The following is an 11182-nucleotide window of genomic DNA, read 5'->3' as shown; positions in this document are numbered from 1 at the left end:
CAGATGAGACTAAAATGTAGCTTTTTGGCCATCAAGGAAACGCTATGTCTGGCGCAAACCTAACACCTCTCATCACCACAAGATACCATCCCCACAGTGAAGTATGGTGGTGGCAGCATCATGCTCTGGGGATGTTTTTCATCGGCAGGGACTGGGAAACTGAAGGAATGATGGATGGTGCTAAATACAGGGAAATTCTTGAGGGAAACCTGTTTCAGTCATCCTGTAACGGCGTTCTTCGTTTGTCGAAAGAGAGTCGGACCGAAATGCAGCGTGTTGGTTACTCATGTTTTTAATAGAACAAATGACGATACATGAAATAACAAAAACAACAAACGGAACGTGAAAAACCTATACAGCCTGTCTGGTGAACACTAACACAGAGACAGGAACAATCACCCACGAAATACAAATTGAAAACCAGGCTACCTAAATACGGTTCCCAATCAGAGACAACGAGAATCACCTGACTCTGATTGAGAACCGCCTCAGGCAGCCAAGCCTATACAACACCCCTACTCAGCCGCAATCCCAAATACTACAAACCCCAAAACGAAAATACAATACATAAACCCATGTCACACCCTGGCCTAACCAAATATATAACGAAAACACAAAATACCATGACCAAGGCGTGACACATCCAGAGATTTGAGACTGGGACGGAGGTTCTCCTTCCAGCAGGGTAAGGACTCTAAGCATACTGCAAAAGCAACACTCGAGTGGTTTCACGGGAAGCATTTAAATGTCTTGGAAGGGCCTAGTCAAACCCAGACCTCAATCCAATTCAGAATCTGTGGTATGACTTAAAGATTGCTGTACACCAGTGGAACCCATCCAACATGGAGCTGGGACAGTTTTGCCTTGAATAATGGGCAAAAATCCCAGTGGCCAGATCTACCAAGCTTATGGAGACATACCTCAAGAGACTCACAGCTGTAATTGCTGCAAAAGGTGTCTCTACAAAGTATTGACTTTTGGGGGGAGAATAGTTATGCACGCTCAAGTTTTCCGTTTTTTGTGTCTTATTTCTTGTTTTTTTCACATTTTGCTTCCTGGAACTGGTGGAGATATTTCTGCATTGTGCATTTTTTATATCATTGTAAAAGGAATGGATTCACATACAAGGCATACTGCTAAAGTCACCAGAAAATAATAGCTTTACAGGCATTATTCTAGGCATGATCAGAGAGGGAGAGAGATGCCCCCAAGAGTCCCGGGGGGGGGGGGCGGGGGGGAGCGCAGAGAGAGGGTGAGTGAGAAATGCAGAGAGCGAGAGAAACGCAGAGTGAGAGAGAGGGAGAGAGGAACGCAGAGAGAGAGGGAGAGAGAAATGCAGTGGGAGAGAGAGAGAAGTAGAGAGAGAGAGAAACAGAGAGAGAGAGAAACACAAAGAGAAAGAGAGAGACACAGAGAGAGAGAGAGAGAGAGCACATGTCAAGGACCAAGAGGAATATAAATATACAGTATATATATTTTTTTATAACATCTGAGTTGTTGACCAATAGTATCACTGTTGAGTAATACTACCAATCAGATATCAGGCCTACTGGACGGAAAGACAACAACACCTCTGCTTCAAAGAGGTGTGACAGAATGGGAGCTGTCAAGAGCAACACAGAGAAGGCTGAATTCCTGAGAAGACGATAAAACCTTTTCCATACAGTTGATAAGAGTAACTTAGGGGGCTGGGCTGCCCTACACACACACACACACACACACACACACACACACACATACACACACACACACACACACACACACACACACAACACACACAACACACACAAACACACACACACACACACACACACACACACAACACACACACACACACAAACACACACACACACACATACACACACAACACACACACACACACACACACACACACACATACACACACACACACACACACACAACACACACACACACACACACACACACACACACACACATACACACACACAACACACACACACACACACACACACATACACACACACACACACACAACACACACAACACACACAACACACACACACACACAACACACACACACACACACACACAGTGATGGCAGAGGGCTGCCGAATGAGGCCCTCACTGTGATGTTTTATTTTGAATGCTGCTGAGAGAATGGGTTGTGGAATATCATCCTGTGACCTGTCCTTCCCTCTTCTTACGCTAATCCTCATTGACATTTCCCTCAACTGCATACCGGTCCTGAACATCAAGTGAGACCAGAAAACCATCCAACATGAACGACTAAAAAAGCCTAACATGATGCAATAGCCAAACTACAATCACTGCCAGCAGATACTTCTCATGTGCCATACGTATTATCACAAAATCTGGCTACAAATCAGGATCTCTATTTCCCTCGTCAACAGCAAATACAAGCGTGTGTGTGTGTGTGTGTGTGTGTGTGTGTGTGTGTGTGTGTGTGTGTGTGTGTGTGTGTGTGTGTGTGTGTGTGTGTGTGTGTGTGTGTGTGTGTGTGTGTGTGTGCCAAGACAGTGGTGGTGTAGCAGAGTGTATTCAGGCTGGTCCTGGCTACCAGCACTGTGTGGGGTAAACACATACCCACTCAACAGCCCTGCTGGAGGGTGGTACCGGTACTTTGTGTGCGTGTAAACGTAAACATCACCTGAAGTGATTCCAGTCCCACCAGTACAAGGCAGTATAAAAGCACACAGAGAGGTGTCAGAAAACTAACTAGTTCAGAGGACACAACATCAGAGACTGGCTGAGAGAGAGACAGAGACCGAGGGCAACCACGGTGCAATACATCTTTGGATTTCCACAGTTTACACACTGACAGGTAAGCTCTGTTTGAGTGAGGACCTTATCTTAGTTGAATCATTATCATCCAGTGAGTGAAAACTTTCACTTTGTATTCTCCCGTTATAACATAATATAATAATAATAATATGTACCCAATTTGAGGCTATGGTGCACTTGTTGTACTACGGACACTCTCTCTAAACATAAGTGGTACATATCTTTTAAATTGCCATTTTACTACTGTTCTTGTTTCCAAGAAGCACTGTTCACAAAAACACTGTTAGTGAATGGTGGCATGTCTGACAGTAAACATACTGTATGTTTTTGACTAGTCTGAGACCACTCCAAACTTTGTATGCAGGTGGTGTGTAGCAGGTCTAGTAGTGTAGTATTTTATACTGTTTAGGATATTAATATTGAAAGGAAATGGTCTTCAGAGGGATAGTTTTTCATTATTGTTATTGTTTTCTTTGTATATTTACAGTAGCCATGGTCCCTCTCGCAAAAGGGGAAAATAATTAGTGAACTTTCTGACCTCTCACCGTAGACGTAAATTATACCATGTAAATATTAAGTGAATAATTTACATCAAAATGTGAATAAGTGTAGTCATAACATTGCAATTACTCACAAACCAATGATTACAAGAGTGGAAATGGCCCCTATTCCCTGCATTGGTTGCAGTACACTGCGTAACACCCCTTCGATAAATTATTATCACGTTTTCCTGGGGAAATCATTCATTGTTGAAGAGTTACAATATTATTGACAATGACAACTGAACCGCACAGTACTAATAAAATTATTACTCAATTTCAAAATGAGATTACTGAAAAGCATCAGCCAATCATCGTATCAAAGTAAACCTCACAATGATCTAAGCATTTGTTATATCACCTTACAGTAACAATGTGGAAGAGATAATGAATAGGTGTGAAAGACTTTGCGAGATACAATGAGAAAAGCTTCACAACAAAGATTAGTGCGTGACTATCGGATTTCTGTTTGTGAAATATAGGACATTTCAAAGCTTTGAGCAAAGAAACAAACGCAGCGGTTTACGGCACTGACTTAACACTTCCTAACAAGCGCACCACCATCCACCACCCCCCCTTCCAATGGTGCGCACTCCGGCCGCAAAACCTGAAACTATAGGGGAGGGTCTGGGTGGGCGTCTGTCCGCGGTGGTGGCCCTGCGCGGGACGTGGACCCCACTCCACCATAGTCTTTGCCCGCTTCCTTACCTGCCTCCGTGGAGCCTTTAGAGCGGCGACCCTCGACCCGACCTCGGACTGGGGACCCTAGCAATGGGCCCCGAATAGACGGGAGATTCCCGGCAGCACAGGACAGGTGGGAGACTCCGGCAGCACCGGACCGGCGGGAGACTCTGGCAGCTCCAACGTGAAGGGCAACTCCAGCAGTTCCTGACTGACGGGCAGCTCCTGACAGACGGGCTGCTCTGGCAGCTCAGGACAGACGAGCGACTCTGGCAGCTCAGGACAGACGGGCAACTCTAGCAGCTCAGGACAGACGGGTGACTCTGACAGCTCAGGACAGACGGGCGACTCTGGCAGCTCAGGACAGATGGGAGACTCTGGCAGCGCTGGACAGGAGGGAGCACCTGGAGGAAGGAGGCAGAGAGACAGCCTGGTGCGTGGGGCTGCCACCGGAGGCCTGGTGCGTGGAGGAGGCACCAGATAGACCGGACCGTGGAGGCGCACTGGAGGTCTCAAGCACCAAGCCTGCACAACCCTGCCTGACTGCATACTCCCCGTCGCCAGGCCAGTGCGGCAAGGTGGAATAGACCGCACTGGGCTGTGCTGGCGAACCGGGGACACCGTGCGTAGGGCTGGCTGGGGACACCGTGCGTAGGGCTCTCCCGAGGAGACGCACTGGAGACCAGATGTGCTGAGCCGGCTTCATGGCACCGGGCTCGATGCCCACTCTAGCCCGGCTGATACGAGGCGCTGCGATGTAACGCACCGGGCTATGCCTGCGCACCGGGGACACTGTGCGCCTCACGGCATAACACGGTGCCTGCCCAGTCCACCTCTCTCCACGGTAAGCACGGAGAGTTGGCACAGGTCTCCTACCTGACTTAGCCATACTCCCCGTGTCCCCCCCAATACATTTTTGGGGCTGCCTCTTGGGCTTCCTTGACTGCCGTGCCAACTCCATTCTCTGGTATCCCTCCTCGCACTGTCACAGAGAATCCCAGGCGGGCTCCGGCACTCTCCCTGGGTCGACCGACCACCTTTCTATCTCGTCCCATGTTGTCCTCCTCCAGATAGCGCTGCTCCATACCACGCTGCTTGGTCCTTTGGTGGTGGGTGATTCTCTAACGATCGTCATAGGTGGAAGAAGAGGAGGACCAATGCGCAGCGTGGTAAGTGTCCATATTCTTTAATAAAATAATTGAACACTGAAACAAAACAATAAAACTACAAACGAACAGTCCTGTATGGTGCTGAAAAAACACTGACCAGAAAATATAATCACCCACAACTCAAGGGTGAAAACAGGCTGCCTAAGTATGGTTCTCAATCAGGGACAACGATTGACAGCTGCCTCTGATTGAGAACCATACCAGGCTAAACACAGAAATACCAAATTCTAGAAAAAAGAACATAGACTGCCCACCCAACTCACGCCCTGACCATACTAAAACAAAGACATCACAAAGGAACTAAGGTCAGAACATGACAGTTATATGGTTGTAGTAGGCTGGATTTAGGGAGGGTATGGTTATCTGACTGATTTGGGCCAGTGGAGCGAAATATTTCACCAAATCATTTTCTTCTGTAATGACTTGGGGTCTTATTTGTTCCCAAATATTCCCCAGACAAATCTTATGCCATTAGTAACCCTAACATGTAATCCATATAGTTTTTTTATACTGAAAAGTATGTAAAAAAGTGTGTTTTCCTCTTGGTCACAATTGTGACCGATGGGAATATCCAGTGCATTGCCTATAATAAAATTAACAGACATTTACCTATATTCTTCAGCCCTAATAGTTACATTTGTCTTTAACTTATTTCACATTTTGTTGTGTTACAACCTAATTTCAAAATGGATGACATATTCTCACCTACCTACAAAATACCCCGTAATAACAAAGTGAAAACATTAATTGAAAACCAAATGTATTGAAAATGAATTTATTGAAAATAAAATACAGAAATATCTCATTTACGTAAGTATTCACACCCCTGAGTCAATACATGTTAGAATCACCTTTTGCAGCGATTACAGCTGTGAGTCCTTCTGAGTAAGTTTCAAAGAGCTTTGCACAACTGAATCGTACAACATTTGCTCACGATTCTTAAAAAGAAATTCAAGCTCCATCAAAATTGGTTGTTGATCATTCATAGACAGCTATTTTCAAGTCTTGCCATAGATTTTCAAGACGATTTAAGTCAAAACTGTAACTAGGCCACTCAAGAACATTCAATGTCGTCTCGGTAAGCAACTCCAGTGTATATTTGGCATTGTATTTTCATTTTTTGTCCTGTTGAAAGGTGAATTAATCTCCCAGTGTCTAGTGGAAAGCAGACTGAACCTGGTTTTCCTCTAGGATTTTGCCTGTGCTTCGCTTGATTCCGTTTAATTTTTATCCAGAAAAACTCTCGTTCTTAACCATTATAAGCATACCATAACATGATGCAGCCACCACTATGCTTGAAAATATGGAGAGTGGTACTCAGTAATGTGTTGTGTTGGATTTGCCCCAAAAATAACACTTTTTATTCAGGACAAAAATATCATTTCTTTGCCACATTTTTTGCAGCATTTACTTTAGTGCCTTGTTACAAACAGGATGCATGCTTTGGAATATTTGTATTCTGTACAGGCTTCCTTATTTTCACTTTCTCAATTAGGTTAGTATAGTGGTGTAACTACAATGTTATTGATCCATTATCAGTTTTCTCCTATCACAGCCAGTAAACTCTAACTGTTGTAAAGTCACCATTGGCCTCATGGTGAAATCCCTGAGCGGTTTCCTTCCTCTCTGGCAACTGAGTTAGGAAGAATGCCTGTATCTTTGTAGTGACTGGGTGTATTGATACACCATTCAATGTGTAGTTAACAAATTCACCAAGCTCAAAGGGATATTCATTGTCTGTTTTTTATTTTACCCATCTACCAATAGGTGCCCTCCTTTGCGAGGCATTGAAAACCTCCCTGAACTTTGTCTTTGAATCTGTGTTCAAAATTCACTGCTCGACTGAGGGACCTTACAAACAATTACATGTGTGGGGTACAGAGATGGTAGTCATTCAAAAATCTTATTATACACTATATTATTGCACACAGAGTGAATCCATGCAACCTATTATGTGACTTGTGAAAGATGGCGCCGACAGACATGGCAGCTCTGCTTCTAGCTCCTGAGCGACTTTGCAGTATTTTGTTTTTATGTGTGTTATTTCTTATATTATTAGCCCAGAACATTTTTTGTGTTACTACATACAGCCCGGAAACAACTTTTGGATATCTGAGCTACGGTAACTCAGCAGCATTATGATCAGGAATATGACATTCCTGAATTGGATCCTTGGTTCGCACCCCCTAGAGCAATTTAAAATTACAAGCGTTTCGCTACACCACCAATAACATTTGCCAAATATGTGTATGTGACCAATACAATTGGATTTGATTTGACTTGTTGATTACTCCTGAACTTATTTAGGCTTGCCATAACAAAGGGGTGGAATACTTAGTGGCTCAAGACATTTCTGATTTTCATTTTTAATTCATTTGTAAACAATTTGAAAAACATAATTCCACTACGGGGTATTGTGTGTAAGCCAGTGACACAAAATCTCAATTTAATTTGTTTTCAATTCATTCTCTAACACAACAAAATGTGGAAAAAGTCAAGGGGTGTGAATACTTTCTGAAGTATACCTCAGCCTGCTGACCCACACACCAAACCCAATTACCTATGCACTCCAGCCCTGTTACACAATGCCCTAACCCTGACACCCACATACCAATACCCTAATATTGATACAGTCAAGTTCTGATACACACATATCCTAGACCTAACTTCCCTACTTGTTTCTTATAGACCCCAGTTCCTGTGCTTAAAAAAAAAGTTTATTGACGTTTTTCACATTTTACAATCTTAATTGGTTAGTTCATATACATGCAAATCAGCTTTCACAATACATATTATTGTCCACCATAGATCGACCTTTAATATTGTCATCCATGTCAGTAGCAGTTCAATAAAAAGGGGTTCCAAACTCTGTTCATCATGACAATTGGCATAGGACATAATTTAATTTTAACAAAACAGCTCCACTTTACTACAGCACGCACGGGTAAACATTGTGCAGAAATCAACCATGCAGTATCTCTGACATTGTCTTTGCCTGTACATCTCATCCCTGTTACTTGCCTACCTCAGCCCCGTTACACACTTTCCGTAGACCTGTATTCCCCAAGACACCAAGCCACCATATCCAGCTATTGGCTGCACATTCCAACCCTGCTATTTGCATATCTTAGTCATGTGACCTCTGTATTTCTGCATTTCATCCCCAATATTCATATAAACTAGGTCTACACCTGTACTTCAGCTCCAATTTACATAGCTACAAAGTCTGCACCTGAACCCAATTAGTTAACTAAGCCATCTCTAAATGTGCCGAAGCCTGAATACTCATGAACTGTACAACCAGGACTACCCCTGTACCTCAGCTCCAGTACGCCTACAAACCAGGTCTACACCTGCATACCTCAGCCCAAATACCAATACCAACCACGTTTACAACTGTGGCTATGTCCCAATAATCTACTACACCAGGCCTACCCTTGTGCAAGAGACACTAAACAAACTCATTGACACTAATTTAGTTTATGGGTCAATACAAAATATGACATTTTACAGTCAAACTCACTGATTTAAACATGATAAAGGCTAATGGATGATGGTAAAATCCTCTGAGTCTTAGCTATGGCATGTACCCAGGATTACAGGATTTAAGTGCAGATGAAAATGTGCAAGTGATGCATAGCAACTGCTAGTAACTAGAGCAACACTTTACAGTTAAGTAACAAGAATAATGGCTGGGTCAGGTATGTGTTTGTGCTACTAAGTTGTTTCATATAATGATATTTTGATGATAATTAAGGTCAGCAGGACTTTTACCTTGTGTTTAAGAATTTAAGGGCGTAAAACATAAACTATTTCACAAACAAATTGTTCTTCTCTCTACAGGTCCCAGAAAATGGTGTTTGGCATCCGGAAGCGTATCCATGACCACCTGGTGGAGCGAAGAATCCGCAGAACCCGGCTGGTGACCAAATATGGGCGCTGCAACATTGAATTCGGCAACGTGAAGTACGGCAACCATTTTGCCTTCCTCTTGGACTTCTGGACGACCTTCGTAGAGTTCCGCTGGCGCTTTGTCCTCTTCTTCTTCATCGCCTCCTTCACCCTGAGCTGGTTCATATTTGGACTGCTGTGGTTCTGGATCGCCCGGAACAACGGGGACCTGACGTGGCAGAACCCCTCGAAAGGCCACATCCCCTGTGTGGACAACGTCTACAATCTCATTACAGCATTCCTCTTCTCCCTGGAGACACAGACCAGCATTGGGTACGGTGGACGTGCCATCACACCTTTCTGTTCTGGTGCTGTAACCCTCATCATTATCCAGTACCTCATAGGTAACATCATCAACTGCTTCATGTGTGGAGTCATCCTGGCCAAGATCTCCATCCCTAAGAAAAGGGCCAAGACCATCACATTCAGTGAGATGGCTGTCATCTGTCCTAAGAAGGACTTCCTTTGCCTCATGATAAGAGTGGCCAACTTGCGCAAGACCCTGATGATCGGGAGCCAGATCTACGGCAAGCTGTTGAGGACAACCATCAAACCCGATGGGGAGACAATCATCATGGACCAGGTGAACATTGAGTTTGTGGTGGACGCTGGGAAGGACAACCTCTTTTTTGTGTGCCCTCTCACACTCTACCATGTGATTGATAATACTAGCCCTTTCTTTGAGATGGCAGTGGACACACTCCATAAGCAAGAGTTTGAGCTGGTGGTCTTTCTGGACGGCACAACCGAGTCCACCAACTCAGCCTGCCAGGTCAGGACTTCCTTCATCCCTCAGGAAATCATGTGGGGTTACAACTTCCTGCCCATCATCTCCCGCAACAAAGAGGGCAAGTACAGAGTGAACTTCTCCAACTTCTCCAAGGTGGTACCCGTGGCTACTGCACACTGTGCCTACTGCTTCCACAACATGAAGGGACACCACCTCCACACCATTGACGGAATTGACAACGGGGAATTTGAAGTGATTGATAACTTAGAACAACCTAATATGACCAAGATGTGAGCTTTTGGAGAGAATATGTGGAATAGAAGCCAGTTATAGGTTGTACTCTTAGAAGAAAGGGGTTCTAACAGGGTTCTTCAGCTGTGCCCATAGGATAGCCCTTTTGTTTCAACACTGTAAAAAAATAAAAAATCTCTGAACAAGCCTGATTTTCCTGAATTCATACTTTAAAATCGTATTATATAATTTTAAGAATGATTTACAGTACAGTCAAAAGTTTGGACACACCTACTCATTCAAGGGTTTTAGTCTTTATTTGTACAATTTTATAGATTGTAGAATAAGACATCAAAACTATGAAATATGAAATAACACATATGGAATCAAGTAGTATACAAAAAAGTGTTGAATAAATAAATAAATATATAGTTGAGATTCTTCAAAATACCACCCATTGTCTTGATGACAGCTTTGCACACTCTTGGCATTCTCTCAACCATGAAGGGACCTGGAATGTCACATGGAATGCATTTCAATTAACAGGTGTTCCTTGTTAAAAGTTCATTTATGGAATGTCTTTCCTTCTTATTAATGTGTTTGAACCAATCAGTTGTGTGACAAGGTAGGGGTGGTATACAGAAGATAACCCTATTTGGTAAAATACCAAGTCCATATTATGGCAAGAACAGCTCAAATAAGCAAAGATAAATGACAGTCCATCATTACTTTAAGACATGAAGTTCAGTCAATACGTACAATTTCAAGAACTTTTAAAGTTTCTTCAAGTACAGTGGCAAAATCCATCAAGCACTATGATGAAAGTGGCTCTCATGAGGACCACCACAGGAAAGGAATACCCAGCATTATCTCTGCTGCAGAGGATAAGTTCATTAGAGTTAACTGCACTTCAGACTGCAGCCCAAATAAATGATTCACAGAGTTCAAGTAACAGACACATCTCAACATCAACTGTTCAGAGGAGACTTTGTGAATCAGGTTTTCATGGTTGATTTGCTGCAAAGAAACCACTACTAAAGGACACCAATAAGAAGAAGAGACTTGCTTGGACCAAGAAACATGAGCAATGGACATTA

General features: G+C 43.5%; 1 protein-coding gene across 1 annotated transcript; it reads left to right on the top strand.

Moving 5' to 3' along the window:
- Positions 1-2722: 2722 nt before the first annotated feature.
- Positions 2723-10292, top strand: LOC135553132 (ATP-sensitive inward rectifier potassium channel 1-like). The gene is made up of 2 exons (XM_064985271.1): positions 2723-2824; positions 9017-10292. The coding sequence occupies exon 2, from the start codon at positions 9027-9029 to the stop codon at positions 10146-10148; it is 1122 nt and encodes a 373-aa protein (XP_064841343.1). The 5' UTR covers positions 2723-2824; positions 9017-9026; the 3' UTR covers positions 10149-10292.
- The last annotated feature ends 890 nt before the right edge of the window (positions 10293-11182 follow it).

This window comes from Oncorhynchus masou, chromosome 13, assembly GCF_036934945.1.
Source record: "Oncorhynchus masou masou isolate Uvic2021 chromosome 13, UVic_Omas_1.1, whole genome shotgun sequence".
In the NCBI taxonomy this organism is placed as follows: Eukaryota; Metazoa; Chordata; class Actinopteri; order Salmoniformes; family Salmonidae; genus Oncorhynchus; species Oncorhynchus masou.
Note: the sequence above shows the minus strand (reverse complement) of the source record. Positions and strands in the feature narration are given on the sequence as shown.